This window comes from Poromitra crassiceps (assembly GCF_964638095.1).
Source record: "Poromitra crassiceps genome assembly, chromosome: 11".
Lineage (NCBI taxonomy): Eukaryota > Metazoa > Chordata > Actinopteri > Beryciformes > Melamphaidae > Poromitra > Poromitra crassiceps.
The window spans coordinates 18523976-18548523 of record NC_139643.1 but is presented as its reverse complement, the minus strand read 5'-3'; the positions used below and the strand labels follow the sequence as shown (position 1 = coordinate 18548523).

The 24548-nt window shown below is 45.0% G+C and overlaps 1 protein-coding gene across 1 annotated transcript; it reads right to left on the bottom strand.

The window, feature by feature from the left end:
* Nucleotides 1-489: 489 nt before the first annotated feature.
* LOC310784867 (major histocompatibility complex class I-related gene protein-like) lies at nucleotides 490-22750 on the bottom strand (the record flags this gene model as incomplete). The annotated part of the gene is made up of 7 exons (XM_083645903.1): nucleotides 490-542; nucleotides 6929-7092; nucleotides 10457-10721; nucleotides 11985-12275; nucleotides 12539-12811; nucleotides 20911-20967; nucleotides 22702-22750. 7 exons carry the CDS (start codon nucleotides 22748-22750, stop codon nucleotides 490-492), a joined length of 1152 nt encoding a protein of 383 aa, XP_083502029.1.
* Nucleotides 22751-24548: the final 1798 nt, after the last annotated feature.

The following is a 24548-nucleotide window of genomic DNA, read 5'->3' as shown; positions in this document are numbered from 1 at the left end:
TCCAGCACCAGATGGTCTCCCATCCAAGGACTGACCACAGCCAGACCTGCTTAGCTTCCCCAGCAAGCCAGTGATGTGACGCAGGAGCCAGTGCTGGATTTACACTGTTTTTCTCAATTTGGAAGAAGCTAAAGGCTGCAAATATTCTCTTTACACATTACACACATGATAAGAAGGTTTTGAGCTGTACACAGTGAGTCTCCCATCAGCCACTACCTTCACTTGCTATGGAAACAGGGAAAGTAGTCCCTGCTAGTTCAGCAGTATTTTATATCATTTTGTGTAAAAATCTCCTACATGAAGCTGGATGATTTTGGTGTCTATGTTCTCACACTGACCAACAGGCCAAAGTCTCCCAAAGTCTTTACACTGAAGAACACTGCTTTAAATTCTAATATAGGCACAGGTCAGCAGCAGCACTGCTTGTTTTCAGACGGCTCAGCTCAGCTTGGTGTTCTCAGATGGAGATGATGTTATTTTGGAGACACTTCAGACCATCTCCACTGCTCCGTTCTGCTTGTGGTCAGAGGCTGTTCGGGGGCCTGTAGGGGGACAAAGGCATTATTTTCCACATACACACTGGAAAGATTAAAATAACTATCTGCCAACTATAAGAATGAGAAGTGTCCGTTTGTGAGTGAGTGAGCAGAGTGTAAAGAGCACCCGTGCGGGTGACCTGACGGAGACAGATTTTTTAATTAGGTAATTGCCCTAATTACCTAACGATGTGATGTCACTCAAGCAATGATGCCATCAGTGATGTTATCAGTGATGATGTCATCAAGTCACGTGACGTGACGTGTCTGTGACATTTTCACAAAACGGATGGAAAGTAAATAGACATTTTTAGCTGTATAGATCTTTTCATAGTCATTTTAGATGTCTGAGGAACAAACATGTTGATATTCTCAACAGTCTCATCTTGTTTCCTCGGTCATCATGCCTTTGCATTTCCTGCATTAACGTAGTTAGTCGCTCGCTAGCTAGTGGTAGCTACATTGTTAGCCTCGGTGGCTTCTAACTGCACATGTTCACGACATGACCATTTGAATGCCAAGCATACGATACATCGGCAATACGTCATTTTGTAGGCGGCGCATGGTCTCGCCTAACCTTGCTTGCAAGATGGATAACCTCGCGAGATCAAAAGAGATTCTCTCGACGTATCCATCTTGTCATGCACAGGCAGTTAAGATGATTGGTCGAACCATGCCGGCCCGACGAATCAGCGGCAGCCGTAGGCGGGCTCAGGCTCGTCTGGGCAAGTAGTGGGTACATGGTCTTTGTAGTTCTTTTCACTCGTCAACATGGCTGCCGCCGCGGAAGTGACAGGCAGTCTGAATGAAATTGAATGTAACGTTACTAATTCTATGTATTAAATTCTAAAAAACGACCCTCAACATTTGGGAAGGCTAAGCCACACAACTAGTTCGTTATAATCTAACTAAATGCTTCGAAGGTGACTTTACGACCGTGAGGACTCAATCAATAAATACCACGGAGATCAGGCACAGGCACCTTCGGCGATCTGATTGGTTGAAGTTAACACCCACCAGCGGTGATAGACGGATGGGTCATCCAATCACCTGCCAAGTAGCTTGGAAAAAGTGCCCGCCTCCGTCAGCGGGTCTGGTTACTGCATTCCCAGATCGACTGGTTTAGTGAAACTATGTGGAGCTATACCGTCCATCTGGCAGCGTCAGGTTAGGTCTCGCCCCCTTTTAGGGGGAAAACACAAGCCACCCATAGGTTTCAGTATACATGCTACAGCATGCGCTGGGACGCGTCATCAGTGATGTTGACTGGGGTCATGGGGTGTTTCGGGTCTGACAACATCATACACCCTCGCCCAGTAGACCCAGCCGAGGCCGATTACGACCCCGACCCGCGTCCCAGAAGCAGCCGCTCACGGATCAGCCTTCCTACTCTGTCTGCAACGTTGCCCACGGAAGGGTTGATCACGGCCAATCCGCTGCAATAGAGTTTAGTGCTACACCGCAGTATTGCAAGACCTTCGGTGCATGGAGGTCTAAGGCCCTGTGGGGTGATTCCAGGCCGGGCACCTCCTTCGTCTCACCAGAACCTCCTGCGGAAAAAGGCAATCCTACCATGCCGTACCATGGGCAGGGAGGATGCCTCAAGGAGGCCTGCGCGCTGCACGTCATTCACCTGCGCCGAGCACCTTGCTCTAGCCTGAAGGACCCCAGGCCGCGCCGATGTTTACGCAGATTTTCAGGAGGCTGATCCGTAGCGTTGTGGATTTCTCCCTCACGAGAGAGCCAGGCTGGGGTGCTAAAACCCATCCCGTACCGGATGCCGTCTCTCCGACCGTCAACTGTCTCTCCAGCTTGTCACCAAACTATACTTGGTTGTCACCTAGTCTATTCCTAAGTGTCACTGGCCAGGGGGAGCCAGGATTGTAGGTTTCAGTATACATGCTACAGCATGCGCTGGGACGCGTCATCAGTGATGTTGACTGGGGTCGTGGGGTGTTTCGGGTCTGACAACATCATACACCCTCGCCCAGTAGACCCAGCCGAGGCCGATTACGACCCCGACCCACGTCCCAGAAGCAGCCGCTCACGGATCAGCCTTCCTTCTCTGTCTGCAACGTTGCCCACGGAAGGGTTGATCACGCCCAATCCGCTGCAATAGAGTTTAGTGCTACACCGCAGTATTGCAAGACCTTCGGTGCATGGAGGTCTAAGGCCCTGTGGGGTGATTCCAGGCCGGGCACCTCCTTCGTCTCACCAGAACCTCCTGCGGAAAAAGGCAATCCTACCATGCCGTACCATGGGCAGGGAGGATGCCTCAAGGAGGCCTGCGCGCTGCACGTCATTCACCTGCGCCGAGCACCTTGCTCTAGCCTGAAGGACCCCAGGCCGCGCCGATGTTTACGCAGATTTTAAGGAGGCTGATCCGTAGCGTTGTGGATTTCTCCCTCACGAGAGAGCCAGGCTGGGGTGCTAAAACCCATCCCGTACCGGATGCCGTCTCTCCGACCGTCAACTGTCTCTCCAGCTTGTCACCAAACTATACTTGGTTGTCACCTAGTCTATTCCTAAGTGTCACTGGCCAGGGGGAGCCAGGATTGTAGGTTTCAGTATACATGCTACAGCATGCGCTGGGACGCGTCATCAGTGATGTTGACTGGGGTCGTGGGGTGTTTCGGGTCTGACAACATCATACACCCTCGCCCAGTAGACCCAGCCGAGGCCGATTACGACCCCGACCCACGTCCCAGAAGCAGCCGCTCACGGATCAGCCTTCCTACTCTGTCTGCAACGTTGCCCACGGAAGGGTTGATCACGCCCAATCCGCTGCAATAGAGTTTAGTGCTACACCGCAGTATTGCAAGACCTTCGGTGCATGGAGGTCTAAGGCCCTGTGGGGTGATTCCAGGCCAGGCACCTCCTTCGTCTCACCAGAACCTCCTGCGGAAAAAGGCAATCCTACCATGCCGTACCATGGGCAGGGAGGATGCCTCAAGGAGGCCTGCGCGCTGCACGTCATTCACCTGTGCCGAGCACCTTGCTCTAGCCTGAAGGACCCCAGGCCGCGCCGATGTTTACGCAGATTTTCAGGAGGCTGATCCGTAGCGTTGTGGATTTCTCCCTCACGAGAAATCCACAACGCTACTACCACGGAGATCAGGCACAGGCACCTTCGGCGATCTGATTGGTTGAAGTTAACACCCACCAGCGGTGATAGACGGATGGGTCATCCAATCACCTGCCAAGTAGCTTGGAAAAAGTGCCCGCCTCCGTCAGCGGGTCTGGTTACTGCATTCCCAGATCGACTGGTTTAGTGAAACTATGTGGAGCTATACCGTCCATCTGGCAGCGTCAGGTTAAGTCTCGCCCCCTTTTAGGGGGAAAACACAAGCCACCCATAGAAAAATAACCAAATTATTCTAGATTATTATTGACACAACGACACCATGATGACATGACAACAACTCGACCGGCCACAGAATGCACAAGATACATGGTAGATATGACTTTGACCCATCTAAAATCATGTAACTCGTGGTGTCAGGGGTTTTTAACCTTATTTGGAAGTTACCTTACTCTGGCTTTGCATTGTCTGCAAAATAATAAGGGGTGATGCCAAGCAAAAAGACAGTAACTTCAATTTGATCCTTCACTTGGTTGCTTATCACTATATAAAACCAGTATATATGATAATAATGATAACATAGACATGAAGTCTCATGTTCATGGCACAATTACGCTTAATATAATATACGTATAAATATAATATAACTAGATTATCAGGCCGCTACACATCCTTCAAGCCTAGTTTGGTGGGACCCTTGTTGGCCCATTGTGTGTCTGTGTTGGCGCCTCGGGGGTTAATGTCGTATGAGCTGGCTCCTCGGGGGTTAATGTTGTATGAGCTGGTACCTCAGGGGTTAATGTCATATGAGCTGGCGCCTCGGGGTTAATGTTGTATGAGCTGGTAGCTCAGTGGTTAATGTCATATGAGCTGGCACCTCTGGGGTTAATTTCATATGCGCGGTGCCTCAGGGGTTAATGTTGTATGAGCTGGCACCTCTGGGGTTAATTTCATATGCGCGGTGCCTCAGGGGTTAATGTTGTATGAGCTGGTACCTAGATGGTTAATGTTGTATGAGCTGGCACCTCGGGGGATAATGCCGTATGAGCTGGCACCTCTGGGGTTAATTTTATATGAGCGGCACCTCGGGGGTTAATGTTGTATGAGCTGGTACCTCAGGGGTTAATGTCATATGAGCTGGCACCTCAGGGGTTAATGTTGTATGAGCTGGTACCTGAGTGGTTAATGTCATATGAGCTGGCACCTCTGGGGTTAATTTCATATGAGCGACGCCTCGGGGGTTAATGTGGTATGAGCTGGCACCTCCGGGGTTAATTTCATATGCGCGGTGCCTCGGGGTTAATGTGGTATGAGCTGGTGCCTCGGGGGTTAATGTCATATGAGCTGGCGCCTCAGGAGTTAATGTTGTACGAGCTGGCACCACGGGGGTTACATTTGTATGAGCTGGCGCATCGGGGGTTAATGTCATATGAGTTGGCGTCTCTGGGGATAATGTTGTACGAGCTGGAGCCTCGGGGGTAAATGTGGTATGAGCTGGTGCCTCGGGGGTTAATGTCGTATGAGCAGGCGCCTCGGGGGTTAATGTGGTATGAGCTGGCGCCTCGGGGGGTTAATGTCGTATGAGCTGGCACCTCGGGGGTTAACTCATTGAGTGCCAGCCACTTTTGGAGAACGGACGCTCCCAGTGCCAGAGTTTCAGAGCGTTTTCAGTGATTTCTCGAGGCCCACAGAATATTGTGTGATATTACTATGTAAACACTGAACACGCACAAAGAACGATGAGACTCTATTCTATCATCTGCAAAAAAAAGTTTATTGATCCCATTTTCCGTTCTTTAGTTATGAGCCGGAGAAGATAGCTTGATTCATCCAAAAACAGCAATTTTTTTCTAGAAGCTGAGATAATGGGCCTTTTGTGAAATTAAACATTTCAAGCACATCACTGACTCTGAAGCTAATCTTTTCTAATGTAGTCACACCTCAAAAATAATTTCCTTCAATAAAACAGTGAAGGCCAGGGAATTTTGTTTGGCAGAATAATATTTTTTAGCTACAACCAGCAGCGCTGGCCCCTGCGTGCGCTGCTGGTTGCAGCTTCTTGCTCGTCTTGATTTGCTGCTGGTGGGCATCGGATATTCTGGCTTGCGTTTGTCAATCCTGTCCTGCTGCCTGGGTCTGTCTGGGTGTTGTGTGCTGCTCTGCGTGCCCCCCCCCCCCCCCCGCCCCACCTCGCCTCGCCTCAACTGCACACTCCTCCTCCTGTCTGTGGTGGCTCTCTGCTGAGTTTGCTGTGCGCACAGTGAAGGGTGCGTGACATCCAGCTTTTTTACAGCGTTCCGCGTGTGTTTGTCACCGGCAACCATGCTTCCAGTTGAGAATAATAACAACTCCACGGCTGATCATGCCGATGTGCTGTCGCAACCGACACAGAGCGGCTCAATTGTGGGAGCAGATTGGCTGCTGCAGGCACAGCTGCAGTAACGTTATGCTTCCTGCATATCGATGCATACGGATGCGATGCGATTTCCGTTTCCATAACGACTTCTTCTTTGTTTTTTCCTTGCCTTTCTGTTATGTGGAGAGCACTGTCGCCACCTAAGGGTTCTGTAAAATAGGTTAGACACATTCAATAGCTGCCATATTGTAAGAGGCGATGTAAGAGGCTTAGATCGACACCCCCCCGTCAAAAAACGCAATTGACGACAATCGTCGTCTTTGGCACTCTACGTCACTATTTGAATTGACGACAGCTGTCGTCATTGGCACTCAATGAGTTAATGTCGTATGAGCTGGCGCCTCGGGGGTTAATGTCGTATGAGCTGGCGCCTCGGGGGTTAATGTCATATGAGGTGCCTCGCGGGTTAATGTATAAGGGTTAGGGGGTTAATGCCGTATGAGCTGGCAACCTTGGGAGTTAATGTGGGTGGTGTGGGTGTCTGTGTGGGTGGGGGTGTTATTGGTCCGATGTCACAATCATGACATTAGGCCTGCCCAGTAATGTAACTCATACCTCAACTCAACCTGAGCATTCTGGTGAGTTACCCCCTTTTTGCGTTGCAGGGCAGAGCATTCAGAGTGCAGTCAAACCAAACCAAACAACCGTAACTGATGTTACCTCAGTCTTGCTTGGCTTTTCTAGGGCTTTTGGAAGTTACTGTAAATATGACCCCCTATTTTCTCCAAAAAACAACACAATTGACTCAAGATATTTTTCCACATGATAAAGCAGATCTTCAATGTTCCAAAAATGAAAAAAACTCAATTTTTGACAAAAATTGAGTTACCCCCTTTTAGCTTTGCAGGACAGTACTGTTGCAATTTATGAATGAACGTATGCCAAATTTCCTACCATTGTGGGGGTGGGTAAAGAATTTTGAATTTGTGGAGTTGGAGCACTGGGCACAGTTGCCACATCTGAAGAAGCCCTGGGCGGGTTTGGAGGGGAGCCAGGTGGAGGGAGAAGGAGGGGTCATGTCCGAGTGGACTAGACGGTCTCTTAGGCTGCGGGAACGTCTAAAAGCAAAGAGAGGAGGATTAATACAAAATTCTGCAAGTCGAGGATCACTTTTTAAAATATGCCAGTGTTTCAAAATGGTGTGCTTGATTCTGCCTGCTGCTGGAGTATACTGGGTGGAAAAACACAGACGAACAGGTGATTGTTGGGATTTTTTACTGAGTAAAGATGTTCTATCAGTATCAAGTGCTCTTTGGTATGCTTTGTCCAAGTCTGAACTAGTGTAACCTCTTTCAACACACTGGAGCCCTCAGGCCTCAATGAAGAACTCTCCCTCTCCACCTTCCTCTAGACGGTCTTCTTCTTAAATTATTGGCTGCCTTTCATTTTTGGGCTTGTTGTTGCTTTATTCCTTTATTGTTGTACCTTGTTTTTATAGCCTAATTCCTTCCCCCCCTATAATACACTGTACATCTTATATTAGGCCTTTGTGGGCTTTCTGTTATTATAAAACTGTTGCACTTTGTCTTTATAGTCTATCCCCCCCCTATAATGCACTGTACATTTTAAATCTTATTTTAGGCCTCTATTTTGGCCTTCTTACTTTACACTGTATAATTGCTGATTGTAGATGCTCTGCTGAGGCTGTAATTGTCTAATAGGCAGGACTTAGCCATTGGCTAATTGTAGGCTCTGCCCCCATTCTCCACCTGTTGGCAGCCCTTTAAATGCTTCCCCAGCCTGTCATTCTGGCCCAATTCCAATCCGCCCCCTAAAGACTCAAGCCCTGACCCCTCAGTCCCTCTAATGGCCGCCATCTGAAAGTGGTTGAGTCATCAAGTGTGGAAGGGATCCACATTGGATAAATATGAGGATTGGGACAGCAGAGCCCTTTGCACTTGACAAGATGATGTTGACTCTGGCACGTTTGGGGCTCGCTATATATTGTTTATTGTCAAGATGCCTAAAGTGTTTGAGGGATAGACTCCCTGATGAGTCTGTTCTCATCCAGGCTCTGGCTCTGTCATTTAAAAATAAATGTAGCCTACTGCAAAATCTGCAATCTGCAACATGTGGAATTATAATTAAAATAAGCATAATAATGACATGTCACCCAACATTATACACAATGTCAATACTGTACAATACAGATTCGGTAAAACTATTTCTCATTCATCAAAAAAGTTGTGATTGCAATTGTAATAGAAATGATTGATGATTATTCTAGGATTGTGTAAAATAACTACTTGCATTCCTCTGATATAATATTTTTGTCTAATCTGAAATCCCTATTAATGTAATGTTTCATTGTCAATTAAGGCATTCCAGCGCACTCGCAAACACCGCGTTCGTTTCGCGCGTGTGTTCTTTTATTTTTTTGACTGATATTTGCAGCCTTCCCCGTTTTATACCTCACAACGCTATGCATTGTGGGCAATTCCCTTTGCCTAAGTGGCCATAGCTGCTCCCTTACGGTAAGGGGGCAGAAAGGGCTCACTCTGAGCCCTCGTTCACTTTGCGATTTCACCGTGGGACATCCCTAAACCCTCACTCCCTTCACGTGAACGCGCCTCTAAGGGCTTGAGTCAGTAAGGGGGCGGATTGGAATTGGGCCTCTGTTGACCTGATGAAGACGCACTGACGTCGAAACGTTGTCTTTTTACTCTGCACCTTAAATAAAAGGCATTCTATGGCCCGAGTTGCTCCAGACTTTTGTCTTTTGTGACAGGAACAGTCACATCAGTCACAGCACCTGGGTTAAAGGTTGCGTGTATTAGTGACATTGTTTAATCGCTGCATCACTACTGTGGGACACAAGTTTTTCAGGTAAAAACAATTGACTTTGAAAATAATTGCTTCTTTGCGTTCCTACACATCAGTTTAGTTGTCATTTAGTTTGTTTGGTCCTAAAACATAGACATGTTTTTAAAACACAAAAACATAAAACACAAACACATCTAGGTGCACCTCACCCTCACACATCTCGCATCAAACACACAGTCAATTAATGACTGTGTATATATGTGTATATATATATATATATATATATATATATATATATATATATATATATATATATATATATATATATATATATATATACACTGTATAACACGCACTATAGAGGCACTAGACAGCTCTCTGCTCTCTCAGCCATACATCCATGATCCCCTCTCTCTCTGTGCAGACACTTTTTTCATCCCTGTGTCTCGTCTGTCTCCATGCTCCACAAACAAATCTCACTGCAGTTTAAATATAGCAAGCATGTCAAATATAACGCTACACTAGCCTATAGCAAAACAAAGTATGAATGCTCTTAACACGTTCACTGCCAATGACGTGTTTTTACGTCAAACTAAATCCAATCGATTTTGTTTTTTTGACGGTGGGACGCTGATCTAACCCTTTTACGTCTCCTATACCAGAATTGGAGGTATTGAATGTGTATAATCTATTTTACCGACCCACTGAGTGGCGACATGTCTCTCCACAGTAGGAGAGGCGACCCAAAACTGGAGGGAAAAGCGCGAGGAAGCCGTTCTCATACAGTAAAATGGATGGCGAAAACGCTTTCACTTTCGCGCTGACGCACAGCGGTGGCAACGGTGGGGGGTTCCAAGAATAGATTGGATGCACACTTTGAAACACGCACCATAAATAAGCCCAGAATCGCAAGAGCTTCATCAGAGCTCTCAACCGGACCGCCAAGAAACCAGCGAAACCCATCCAGCGAGCCCCATGCAGACTGCCAGGCAGCAGCAGCAAAGCAGCAACTCGTTTGTCACAGACCCGCAGAGCCAAGGAAGGCGGAGGAGAACGCCCACGGAGGGAGGAGTTGGAAGCAGAGGGGGTTTCCTGCTGTTATGGAGGAAATTACTGTTCAAAACTATTGTTTGGATGTCTGACGTCTTACTGATGCCAAAAATGAATGGTTAAAGTGACTGTTCTATCGAATTTCACAAAAAGCCGTTTATCTCTGAATAATTTTTCTGACGCTGAAACCATGCTGTATTCAACTGCTAATGCTTACATAACTACTAACTCTACAAACTAACTCTTTTAGACAGAGAAAGCACACATTCTATTAGTTCTTTTAAAATATTGTGTGTTCACAAAATCTTAGCAGAAAAGAATCCTAGGGTCTTGAAAGATGAGCCAGAATCCTCAAAAAAACCCTCTGGCAGAACCTACCTACAGTAAAAAAAAAACGGCTGGCAGTGAATGTGTTAAACACATCGGCTACCAAAATATATTTCCCTGCATGTCATGACACTTTCCAATAAGTATAAATTAGGCTTTAGTTGTGGATATGTAAAATTGTATTAGTGCGAAGAAGGATGATGCTAGTAAAGGACCATGCAGACAAAAAACAAAAACACTCTTCTATTTTGAAGGCTCTTACCCCACTCCATGAAACGGTACATGCCAGATGCGCTGTGTTTCACCTCACAGGTGAAGTTAGCAGGGTCAGTCTTGAAAATCTCAACCCACATCCTGAGCTGGTGGGTGTCATCTCCATTTGGGCGAACGCCTGTGGACATCAACCCCTCCAGCTGAGTCACAACACGGCCGTTCCTCTTGATCTGCATCTCGATCTCTTTTGCGTAGAAACCTGTGGCCATGCAGGTCAAGATGAGGTTGCCCTCAATTCTGCCCTGCTTTGCAAACATGTGCATCTCTGGTGGAGCTGCAAAGACAACAAGGACAACTGAGTTACACTTCTTATATTGCTATCACTACTACTACACCTAAAGCCAATAATGATACAAATACTAATATTGATCATGTTTACTACAACAACAAATAATGATGATACTAGGGATGGGACGATATATCAAAATTCAATATATTGCAATAAAGAGATGTGACAATATTAGTATGGTGGGTCAGATAAGTTAATGGTAATATCAGCTCCATGTTATTCTGCTGTAGTAATCACTGATGAGACTCTTGACCATCACAGTTTCACATGCTCTCTATCTCATGGTGGCCAGACAGCTGCAGGTAGCAGTAACTGTATGCCACATAGCACTGTTATCAGATATTTGATAAACACCAACCATCACATGAAAAAGACAACTGTTTGAAGTTGATTGCTAATCACTTATCAATAATATTGCTATTACTACAACAGCTACTAAACCTAAAGCCAATAATGAGACCCCCCAGGATTCCACGATTGCTGAATTTACTGCAAATGTGTCTGTCTGTCCCACAGAATATGTGTATGATACAAAGACTCACATTAATGATACAATGAATGAATGAATTAATACATTAATGATACTACAACAAACAATGATATTAATGACAAAAGCAAACACTACTACATCGTTCTGACACATTCCATCTCAAAATCACAGTCCAATGCCAAACTTGTATTATGGTGTTTGCTGATAGTGGCTGGATGATTTGGCCACATTATGGCGTACCACACCAGTTCAGGCAGAACACTGAAGTCATGAACGTTTATCACCAGCTGTCCAATTCAACAGTTGACTCTCACCATCAATCACATGTAACAAGTCAATGAGGCGCCCTTTACAGTCTGATAGCGCACCCTGCTGGTTAAGTGATGCCACTGCTGCTGTTGACCCAGTCCACCTCCCCAACCTCCTGCTGTTATCTGCTCACAGGATGCTTGTACAGACTATCTCCAAATTATAACTGTTTTGATGTGGTTTTCATATGATTAAAGATATGTCTGCCTTGTGGGGTTTATGTCGCTCCCTGCAGAATCTCTCACATGCTGCCTGGATTCAGCCTTTTCCAACAATACAAGTGCATCAGCATTACTAGTGTTCTGAATGGTCCAATGTCCTTTGATGCAAGTGTCTCTGACTGAACTATAGCTGAGACTACAAATATTATAATTACTGTAAGTAATGACAGTAGCTTTACAACTATATTAAAAACTAAAGAAGCTAAACAAATATGGATTAATACATACAGGCTGTTTTGAGCTCATCCAGGCCATATTTCCAGAACTTGTCGAGCCACTGGACACACTCGTGCTTCAGGTAGCCTTCGGTGAACTGTTTCAGCATCTGGTCCTCATCCCACTTCTTCTTGGTCGGTAGGCCATAGCTATCCGGGGCAATCCAGCGTAAGTTGGTGTCATCAAAGGACAGGAAGTCATTTCCGTCGTAGTTGTACATGTCCATGCCGCGGGTGAACCTGCTGGAGCCGTCAGGCTGGGTGTCGGCCTCACAGCCGACCCTCCACTGAAGAACATGGGTGCCTGAAACCAGACAGATTGGCAATTCAGAGGTAAATACTGGCTAATGGAAAAAATGAATTATACTGTGAAAATAATAAAATAAATAGGTAAAATAAATGGAAATAAATTACTAATTTTAAAATCAAGGACATTTCTTTGGCGTTTCATAATTTTTTGCTGTATCGAAAATGTACCAAACCCTGAATTTTGAACGGTGAAACGGTTCCTACAGTCAGATGTTACCCAAGATTCCATACTAATGTTGTTCCTTTAACAGATCATACCCGTGTCATTCTGCATCATGCGTGCCTTCAGGATGTCGATGTTGACTTTAAACCACTGCTCCTTGCTCTGGCGGGACCGTGTGCCTTTATCCCAGTAGTCTGCAGTCAGCTTATCCCTCATCCAGGCCTGTTTGGGAACCTTCTTCTGGCTCGTGCTGTCATAGTAGTCGATCATCCGGCCGTCCAGGAGACCCATGGCCATGAACTGGTGGATGCCAGGGAGCTGGACGTCCTTGGAGAAGGCCGTGTAGATGTAGGTCAGGGAGTGTTTCTCTGAGAGTCACAGAGAGGGAGACAGACAGACAGACAGACAGACAGACAGACAGACAGGCAGGCAGACAGACAGGGAGACAGACAGACAGACAGAGAGACAGACAGAGATACAGGGAGACAGACACAGACAGACAGACAGACAGACAGACAGACACACAGACAAACACACAGACAGACAGACAGACAGACAGACAGACAGACAGACAGACAGACAGACAGACAGACAGACAATCATTCATATATGGAACAACACTGGGAATGAAAGCATTTATTTAAAGGATAGAACTGGTATAATCTTAGTTTTGACAACAATGTCTCATTACTTTTACTTCCTTGGAAACAGACTCAGAGTATGACATCATGCTGTACCAAGAAAATGCTAAATAAATCCACCCCTTCCACCAAATAACAGCCTCTCTCTCCTTTAGCGCCAGGCATGGTTTTGCGCAGCCACGACTTGGAGCCTTGCCACCGAAGAGCGGCGACAGCGAGACTGTGCATACTCGAACGTAACTCGTTCAAAACACGGCCAAAACGTTATCGTGACGTTTACCAAGAACTTGCAATCATGTCAGTGGGGGAACATTTTATTGTCCCTCCATTTCAAAACTCATTCCGGTGAGCCTGCAGAAGGCCGAGCTGCGCCGATAGGACGCCCAGCTGCTTCGCTCGAGCATAATTTGCGCTTTAGGCTGGTTTCACACCGACGACCCAAGCCTTGCCTATGCCTTGCCTTTACCCACGCTTTTTAATAGGCGTCCGTTTTAGTCAACGAGGCTGTGTACACCGGCCGCCTGAGCGTGAACCCTGCGTGTACCCACGCCTTGCCTGTGCCTTGCCGATTTTATCGAATAGGCGTGAGTTCTATTTTGAAGCCGACAAGGCGCGTGCAGGCAGGCTTCTTCTGTCAAGCCATGAAAGAAAAACGCACAATATCCGTCGGAAATTGCAAAGTCAACTGAATTTCAAAATAAAATGGAGTTACTACCAGGGATCGCGGAACCGCCCGGGCCACCCGGGCCGCGGCCCGGGTACTTTTCAGTTCCAAAAAAAAAAAAAAAAAAAAAAATTTTTTTTTTTAGATTTTTTTTTTTTTTTTTTTTTTTTTACAATTAAACCTCATTTACTTATTACACTCGACTGGTTGTTTTTCAGATGTGATGTGAATCTAAAGTGAACTAAACAAGTCAGATCCACTATAAATGTTTTTCAGTAGATGCTGTGATGTAGCCACAAGAAAGGTGCAATATTAATGTTTTTCAGGAGATGGCGATGTTGCTAGCTATAGGTTCTAAACAAGAAATGTGGTTCAAATGTTTAAAGTAGTTTTCCTTTCTGGCTGCACTACAATGTTACAATGCTGTGAGACAGGCCCGGCGTTGGAGGGGGGCCCGGCCCCCCTCCAACGCCTCCCTAAACTGGCCCCCCCCATTCAATTTTTTTTTTTTGTTTTTGTGTGTGCTAAAAACGTTTTTCTGTTTTTCTGTTTTAAAGTTTAAAACGGAATCTGGCTGTCATTAGGCATTGATTAACTGAATGCTATTGCTAACTGTTACTTTGAACCTCCATTTGCAATGATTCTGGCTGGATATTAATTAACTATTGTAAATTTGTCACAATGAATGCAATTTGTGCACAATGTGTAAATACATTTAATATTAATTGTTTAGGCCTATTTGTAAAGTCACAACACATTAGAGATGTGTGTAGTTCCTCATAGATTTAGCCTCTTCCTTTTGCTCTCAAATGCACCAGTTTGACGAATTTTACTTTAAAATGTACAAAATCTTCTTCCGGGGGAGAATCCCCCCGGACCCCCCTTGGCCCCCCCAAGCTAGGGGCAGGCCCCCTCTGTAATTTGGTTCTGGAGCCGGGCCTGCTGTGAGACGGAGCTAAACACAAAAGATGCAATATTAATAGTTTTTCATGAGATACTCAGTATTTAATATTAATACTAATACTAATAATAGAAAAGGAGAAGATACTGAATAATGACATCACAACAGTATAATCCTAATGTTAATTTAAAATTAAATATTCTTCTAAATATGGATAAAAGTCCAAAAAACATAAAATTTTCTTTGGCGCTGCCGAGATTCGGGGGGACGCGCCCCCCCCGACGGGGGGACACACCCCCCCGACACGCCCCCCGGCCCCCCCAAGTTCAGATGCGTTCCGCTATCCCTGGTTACTACAACATGTTGAGCAGAGAGACCGAGAGATTGACGGGTGGCTATCACGTGGGGCTTTCTCCCCGTCGGCAAACAAATCTTCATGAGAGAGAATAGCGACCGAAGAAGCAAGATGGACAATGTTGTTGTGCCAGGCTGCCAGCACATAGCCTATTCTTGCAAGATCACCTCTCTAAAATGTCCGACTATAGTCAGACCTGGTTATACATATCCAGCATCAATAGAACATTAAATATATCCGATTTATTTTACCTAGAGGCTACCCATGACAATTCTGGACAACACGTGAAAAAATACAGTCGGGAGAGAGGAGAGGCGCTTGTGACTCGGCTCCAGGTTCGGCGTGCAAAAGGCGTGCGGTGTGATCGCAAAAGCGTGTAACAGGTTCACGCCCAGCGTGGCGTAGGCGTGGGTTGAGGCAAGGCAAGGCGTAGGTTGTCTGTGTGAATGAAGCGTTAGTCTCGCTGGCCAGCCTCCCCTCCCTTCCCCTAGACTGCGGCCCCGTGCATTAAACCGGGCCTGCGACGCACGCACACACACACACACACACACACACACACACACACACACACACACACACACACACACCTACACACACACACACACACACACACACAGTGTAGCTTGCCATACCTTGGCTTTGGCTGAAATGACGCCACTGCTTGAACCCCTAATAAACAAGTACAAAAACAATAGGGTTCCAGCCCCTCTGGAAGAAACGACACAATGGCTGAGTTTCCCAACAAAGAAGCTTCTTAAGAGTTAAGAAGCTTCTTAAGGGGTTAAGAAGCTTCTTAAGGAGTTAAGAAGGCTCCAAAGAAGTGTTTCCCAATGCCTTCTTAACAGAAGAGAAAAATAAAAAAAATAGAAGGCTCTTAAGAAGCATCTTAACTGGAGCTGTCCACCATCTTGATGTGAGAGGTCCTCTGCGGCCCACTTGATGGCACTCTGAGCCTACCAGTGGGCCACGACTCAGTGGTTGAGAAACACTGTTGTAGAATAACCTAATCATGGTCATGTTAAACTTTATTAAACATTATGTATTTCAGACATGGACTGCAGTTCAAATTGCTTTATATACACAGCATACAACAAAACAGAGAAACACTACAGAATTTAAGCGACCTTGGGTTCTGTGAAAGGTGCTATATAAATCCACAACATTATAAAAGGAATCCATTCTGATTAGAGGAATATAGCCTACGGTAAAACATTTAAAACACAAGTAACCATACATAGAGGGGAGATTTTCAAGTGTTCCCCAATTTTAAACATTAAAGGGTGCATGAAAGAAAGGAAAAAGGGAAAAACACAAGAGGAACAGTGGACACAAGTATCTCCTTTTGCCTGACGCGGCTGGATCTGCCAGTGTTTTGTCATTAAGAAGGTGTTAAGAATGCCCCAGACCCTTCTTACAAAACCTTCTTAACGAAAGATCATCTTAGCGCTAAGAAGCTTTTGGGAAACGCAGCCTTCTTAACGGAAGATAATTGGAAGATAATTTTAGGCTAAGAAGCAATCGGGAAACGCGTTGGCTTCGTTGGCTTCTTACGGGAGCCTTAAGAAGGGTCAAAGAAGCTTCTTAGCGCTAAGAAGCTTTTGGGAAACGCATGCCTTCGTAAAGAAGCAATTGGGAAACGCGTTTGCTTCTTAAGGGGGCCTTAAGAAGGGTTAAATTAGCTTCTTAGCGCAAAGAAGCTTTTGGGAAACCCAGCCAATAGCGTTTCCTTCACACCTTTTCCTTCACACCTTCTCCCTGTTTACATGAGCGCTGTTGAATTTTTTAAAACGCCGTAATGTACATGCCAGGTCGCTAGGTGGCAGTGTGATCACCTTATTCTTTGCCCATACAAGGACGCTTCTGCATGACGTAATTTCGTAATCGTCTTTCCGGTTTTAAACGCGGAAGTAGAGTACGCTTTCCGCAGTCATTTCGACTTGCCAAAAAGCTTTTTTCAAGCAAAAAAAAACCCAAACTGTTTTAAAGTTTTAATATTTGTCGGGTGAGAATGTAACATATATGTGACCAGTTTATCAGAATAACGCCTATTGGAAATCTTTAACGAGCAGCGAGGACCGGGAGCGCTGAGTGTGCTATCTGTCAAACCCTACTGTAGTTAGGCTACTGGCAGTGAGAAAACACTGTCAACGTGCTTTTGTAACTAACGTTAAATGCCGACCGGGTACAGCCATCGGCTCCTCGCAGCAGTAACATTATGAACATGTAACTGAAGTTGGCCGCAGTGTAGCTTAATTCTGAATGTTGCCAACTTACTGACGTTTTATTTGGTTGCCAACTCGCGCGCGGCTATGGCGTAATCGCGTGTGTCGCCTGTGCGGGCACGTCAGAGTTTCTGAAATGTGCCGTTCCAAAGCGATTACATGGAGCGCTCAGCTCAGCGGGAAGCGTATCAAACAATTCCACTCTGGAGGGTTATTTCAAAATGTGTCATTTCCTAAGCGCAAATTCGCCGTCGCCGTCTAAAAGGGAGGCACTAACGATAAAATAATTCCCCGTTTCCATAGGAAACCGTCCTCGTGTAAAGTGCCCCAAAGCCTACAAAATTCAAAGAGCCAATAGGAGGGACCAGCCGAGCAGCATTTTGGTAAACAAACCGTGTCACTGGGTGTCAACAGCAATGGAACCCTATGGAGCCCAAGTGGCGCGAGGCTTGTGTTTCTGACTCTACTGCGACAGTTCACACAACTTTAACACGACATGCATATTATATTATACATCAAACTCTTGACCTAATTCTGCTCTGACTCAGAATGTCAAAATATAAGCGATGTGATGTATAGTTTTTGAGATATCAACGTTTGTTTGGCACAACTCAAACTATTAACTGCCGCGGGTTCCGCATTTCTGGGTGGCAAGTGACGTCACGGCTGATTCGTCCTATTTCTAAGGATGTGTGAACCAGAATTGTGTTTTTTCCTCTCTCTCGGTATGGAATACATTTTTTAAACGGATAAAAACATGTTTTAAACTTCCCATTTGACGATTTAAACTCAAAATATCAAACGAAATACAAATTTCAAAAGACGCCATAGCTGTCCATTTTTACTTTCACTTACGTGAAGAGGCATGAAACTCTTAACTTACCGCCGTTTACAGTCAGCAATTGTCCCAAACAGGACCAAATATGAGATGAAATCATGGATTAAATCCATATTGAGCACAGAGCAGAGCAGCAGACTACATTCACGTTGTGAAAGTCGGCATTTTAGCGCAGATCAGGTCCGTCTCTTTCCGCTTCTCTGCTGCCTCGACTTCGTGTGTGCCGTCACCCAGCGAGCACAAAACGTTTTTTCAACGTTGATTTTTAGTTGAAATCTGGGTGATATTGGGTTTGAACGTCTAAGACCTAATTTCACCCTCTTTTCAACCGGCTAAAATGCGGTTACAACGTCAACGTGTAAAAAAACACAATTTGGTGCATCATATTGTTAAAACATTTGTTGTAGCTTGGAATAGAGGCAATATTGATAGTGTGTGAATTGGCATTTGTCCATTTTATTGTGTAACTGAGAGTTGAAATCTGGTCTATACGAAAACTACATTTCAACGCATTTTATGTCACATGAAATATCATAAATATGGGACTATATAGGCTATGTGGTGCCAGCAAAAAGCTTCCAGGACACAACTATGGTTAATAGTTTAGCGCAATACTATAAAATAATGAATTCAGTTCCTGCAGCAACGCAGTAACGCAAGTACTTACTTGCTAGCTATACTAACCGTGACTGACTAGACTAGACCAAAGCAAGTCTGCACCGGTCTGCACCAAGTGCGGAACGAGGTGCTCTGGGCACGCTATGTTATTGTACAGACTGTATACGAGGCTCTGTGTACCTCCTCAGTCTCTGGTGTTAAATGAAGTTAACCTCTGAAGCCATAGGCTACAGCCTATAGACAACACACACACACAACATAATTTTAGTCTGTTACATTAATATAATAGTCTCGTACACACATCACATAAAATAACTTGTCCTCCGATGTCGACAATCATGTAGTCTACAAGTTGTGTGCAAGATAGAGTATATATGTGCCCAGCTCTCTACAGAGTATAAGAAAATATATAGCTCAGTGCGTAGAGCGGACTGGCTTGAATGTGGGAAAGCGGGGTTCGAATCCCGTGTGCGCTGCTGAATTTTTAATTTAATTTCCTGGTGAAATATGGTCTAAATCTGAACGTTCAATAAACGTCTGCAAATAGTGGGTGAAAAAACTTTCACTTTCAAACCTTCCTTGCACGTTTTTTCAACGTTGACCCTAAACGTTTTTTAAACGTCTTTTCAACCGAAAAATGCTCGCTGGGCAGCAGCAATTTCTGAGCTGTGTTCTGTGGCAATTCCTGAGCAGGAATTTCTGACTTCAGAATAAACGCTGTCATGAAAAATCGATAAAATACACAAATTGAAGTGATGTCACACAAATTGAATAAATACAAATATATCGTCGCTGTGCAATGAAAACCACCTAAGTCCATTTTTTATGATTTTTACTTTTGAATATAAATGGAATATATCCATTCTCCTCCATCTACTGGCAGGTTTTGGCATCTAAATGACCAATAAAAACACGTTTTACTGGGTAAGTATGTAACACGTACCACCATTGGATGCTAGACCCGCCCATCACCTCACGTATGTGACAGTCAGACCTCCATGCTCCGCCCCACCTCATGAGGACTTCCCCAGAAAAGTCACCAGGCACGCTGACCCGAATGCCTAGCCTGGGTAAACCCATCCCCCACGTGACCTGCTCTCAGACCTGTTCTCAGAGTGACTGGGAACTGAGAGAGCAGGTCACGTGGTGGCTGGGTTTACCTAGGCTACCGAATGCCGGCTGTGTTTCGGCTTGGTTTTGTGTGATTCTGGCATCGTCTGACGTAAATAGATCAATAAGGTGTTTTCGGGTTGTCCTTGGGCTGCAAACTCATTTAAAGTATGCAAATCGCAGTTGTTTCTGACAAGAATAATGTCACGTTACTCCGGGACTGCTCAACCCATGACAGAGCCACTCTCCTCGGCTTGGCAGAGTGAAGCTCTCCGCCCGCGCGTCCCCGCTGCCTGGAGCACAGCGGCTCGTGCTCGCGCTCTAAAAGGCAGGCTCCCACACGCTGCTGTCTGGCCGCCAGAAAGTGCTTCAGACTCCGTGTGATAATCCTGTAACAGCATTTGAGCTTATTCAGGTAAGATATTTATAATGTAATGACACATTCAGCGATAAACTGTCTACAATGAAGACATGTGTCAAATATGACAACGTGGTGTTCAGTATTTTATGAGCACGGGTTTTTTTCCATTTCCTGAAAAGTTGGCGATTTGGAGATAAGTGGCTTTCATTGCACAGCGACGATATGTAAATATATGTATTTGAAAAAACACATTTTACACCCTAGGGCCACATAGAGTCAGAACAGAACATAAGCCCATTTTGAAATATTGTTCAAAAATTCAAATTTTAATGCGTTAGGGAAAATTCAGTGCAGTCATGTACATGCCTAACCTAGTGGCTTTAACGTGCATCCCCAACGCATTAACATTTGAATTTTTGAACAATATTTCAAAATGGGCTCATTTTACTGTTTGGTGTGGCCGTGGGCTGTAAAATGTGTTTTCTCAAATATCAACAAGAGTTTACACATATTTGGGTTAGCCACTAGTTAGGCATGATACAGGGACTGATGTAGGCTACATGACTGCACTGATTTTCCCCATCCATTAAAATTTGAAATTTTTAACAATATTTCAAAAATGGGCTTATTTTACTGTTCTGTTGTAATGTGTGTGTCTGCCTCATTGATATGGGCAGACATTTCACAAGCCCATGAGCAGAAGTGCCTACTTTTCACATAACCACATCATCCATTGTGCATAATGGGGCACCCATACTTGATAATCTCTTATTGATGTCTTCCGAGAGGCAAATCAGGTGAGAGGCACGGTCACCTATTGACCAGCGTGAAGTGGTCAGCAGGAGTTTTCTGTACACAGTCTCCTTTGTAGGCTATTTGTTCTGCTTGTCTATTTTCATTCAAACATTAAACTAGAGGTTCATCTTAGTGTTCTTATGTTCATTATGTTGGGTGTCATACGTACATTTCTACTTCAATTTGTATTGTAAAAAACAAACGTTATCATGCTTTTATTCTGAAGGCAAAATCACTAACCCGGAAGTGAAATTCCTGCTGGCCGAAGAAAATTCCTGCTTACTTCACGCTCGTGACTTCGCCCCGCAGCAAGTAATTACGACGCATTCAGGTGCTGCTCGTAAAACCCATAGATATATATAAAGGCTAGATGGCTTAAGGCGGAGTCAGCAGCGTCGTTGAACGGCCGTCATCTTGCTACAGTGCCTTTCTGGTACGTTCTATGGTAGCTGGTGACCTGCACAGACAAAAATACTCATAACTCGCTGAAATCTTGACGGATTTACAAACGGTTTGGTTTATTACAAGCATATTCCGTTCCCGAGATAGACCAAAAAAAAACAAAAAAACACTAAAAACACTATTTTTTTGATGGGCTCCAAATTACACCAAAATTAAACCGAAGCATCTATGCCATGAGAGGGATTCAGGCACAACGTTTCATGCAGTTTCATCCATTTCCCTAGGAGTTATGATCATATGATGTTGCTATACTAACCCAACAACAGATGCTCATAACTCCTAGTAGCTCCCTGTAGCAAGATGGCTGCCATGCGACGACGTCGCTTTCCATTGGCCGGCAGCGCGGGTAAGCTATCTAGCCTTTATATATATCTATGGTAAAACCGACCACTTGTGCTGCATCCTCTCACAGGTTTCAGAAGCTAAATTATAGACCGACTTTTTTGGTGCTGCTTGGAATTCCATGTAGGCTATTAGCAATTTAACCACCAAAATAGAGACATGAAAATCTAAATATTTTGTATTGAGCAAAGTTACTGCTAATGGTAATGTAACCAAGCGTTTTGGGTTATTTATAGGCTATATAGTTTATGTGATGGAATAAGGAGTCAGAGACCGCTTGTTGTTGGGAGCTGCTGCCACTTCTTTACTTGGTCAGGGGCGAGAGAGATAGAGAGAGTGAACACACTGTTCACTTCCGTTTCCGGACATCAAAATAAAACCTTCAAATCAATAGTTTACATACCTCCCCTCCTCCAAAAAGAAACGTCCCCGTTTCAAATAAAATACAGTACAACATATATAACACATCAACAAACAAACTTCCACATGCCTCCCACAATGCACAACCACACCATACACTCAACAAGGACAGCTTCTCCACCAATACGCTATAGAACACAGGGCTTTTTACCTTACGAACCTGCGAACCAACGCTAATGGACCATCTCAGACAATGTCAAGACATAGTGTTACGGTTCATACAATGTGAAAAGACAGACAGGAAATATACTCATGACAGTGAGAGGAAAAACACGGTAGAAGTGGCTCCAGGGCACCGATACGTAAATGGAGGCAGCTATCCTCTTCCGCTCTATTGCACAACCATAACCACACAGTCTCAGTACAGTATGACACACTATTCAGCTGATCTACAGATGCAACTGAGAACGATAGCGGACTTTACACACTATACAGGGTGCGACTACAGCGAGACAGAAAAAAACATCAGCATCACAGTCCTCAGAATGACACTCCGTTGTGGCTCCCCGCTGACGCCCGCAACACCAACAGTCCTGTGTCTCCAGTGAGCAGCGGCTCCTCATCCAGCGACTCCCCATCCTACGACCTCGTACTACCGCGAGCCGAGGGAGTATGAAGAGGTGATCGGACGCTGCTTCAATTATCCACCAGGCGACTGCAGTCCGTTTCTCAGCACTCCAGACAGGAATCCACACAAAGTCTCTTTACCATCTCACAGTGAAACATGCTCATTACAGAAATATAAAACAAAACACAAGTCAAACAACATGGCAAAACAACATAACACTCCCAGAACAGTTCAGAACTTAGGGCAAGTCCACCCTCAAATGCAGTCCATGGCTGTAAAGTATGCAAAAGGATGCTTCTCTTTAGCTTATAGTCTAGCAGAAAGGGCCCTCAGATTTTGAGATACCCCTACCCGAGGTAGAACAAATGACAACAATGATTTTTCTTATCTTTAGGGTCTCCCATTAATGAAATTGATTGCTGTCAAAAAAAATTGGGGGAAAAAATGTTTTTTGGCTGTTCTTTAGAACTACCCCAATCCCTGAAAAAGAGCCAAATTAGGCCAGTCCGAATAGGGGAAAGGTGACAAAAAAGCCAATAACTTGAGAATGCTCACTCTTTTCCTCATCAGATTTGCTGAGGTATGAACCAGGTGGCTGCCCTACATCACCAAATAGTCAGAAAATGATTTACCTAAAAAGATAGTGAATTATAGTCCTGTAAATATAGCTTTAGTTTAGGCGGAAATTGTACTTTGTGGTGATAGGAACATAGGACTCCATCACTTTTCTCTCATTTATCAGAAAAACTGAAATCCCTGAAAAATATACCATTACTGAATTGTCTAGGGTGCTATTGAACACTGACCAGTAGTTGTATGGAGATATCTGGTACAGTTCTATTGCAAATGAGATTTCTTTAGACATAGGCCTACTACGTCTTCACTGAAACAGTCAAATGATTGTATGTTATTCCGAATGGGGACTAAGTGGCATAAAAGCCTATAACTTGGGAATGCTCACTCTTTTCCTCGTCAGATTTGCTGAGGTATGAACCAGGTGGCTGCCCTACGTCACCAAATAGTCAGAAAATGATTGACCTAAAAAGATAATGAATTATAGTCCTGTAAACATAATAATAATACATTTTATTTGGTGACACCTTTCAAAGCACCCAAGGTCATTGTACAGTGCATAAAAGAGACATGACATTCTAAAAGATCATACATAAAAACAAGCATTGCAAACACCAGCATCATTAAAATACGACGAGCGTAGATATAAGAAAAGACAGGAGATACACACGGCAGGCGAATAACAGATTGAGTACTGTATATGATTAAAGGTAGTAGGCCAATTTGAACAGGTGGGTTTTGAGGTGGGATTTGAATGTGGTGATGGAGTCAGACTGTTGGATGTGTGATGGCAAGGAGTTCCAGAGTCTGGGTGCAGAGCGGTGCTTTGCCCCACTGGCTACCGTCGATCGAACGGTGCTTTGCCCCACTGGCTACCGTCGATCGAACGGTGCTTTGCCCCACTGGCTACCGTCGATCGAACGGTGCTTTGCCCCACTGGCTACCGTGTATCTAACGGTGCTTTGCCCCACTGGCTACCGTGGATCGAACGGTGCTTTGCCCCACTGGCTACCGTCGATCGAACGGTGCTTTGCCCCACTGGCTACCGTGTATCTAACGGTGCTTTGCCCCACTGGCTACTGTGGATCGAACGGTGCTTTGCCCCACTGGCTACCGTGGATCGAACGGTGCTTTGCCCCACTGGCTACCGTGGATCTAACGGTGCTTTGCCCCACTGGCTACCGTGGATCGAACGGTGCTTTGCCCCACTGTCTACCGTGGATCGAACGGTGCTT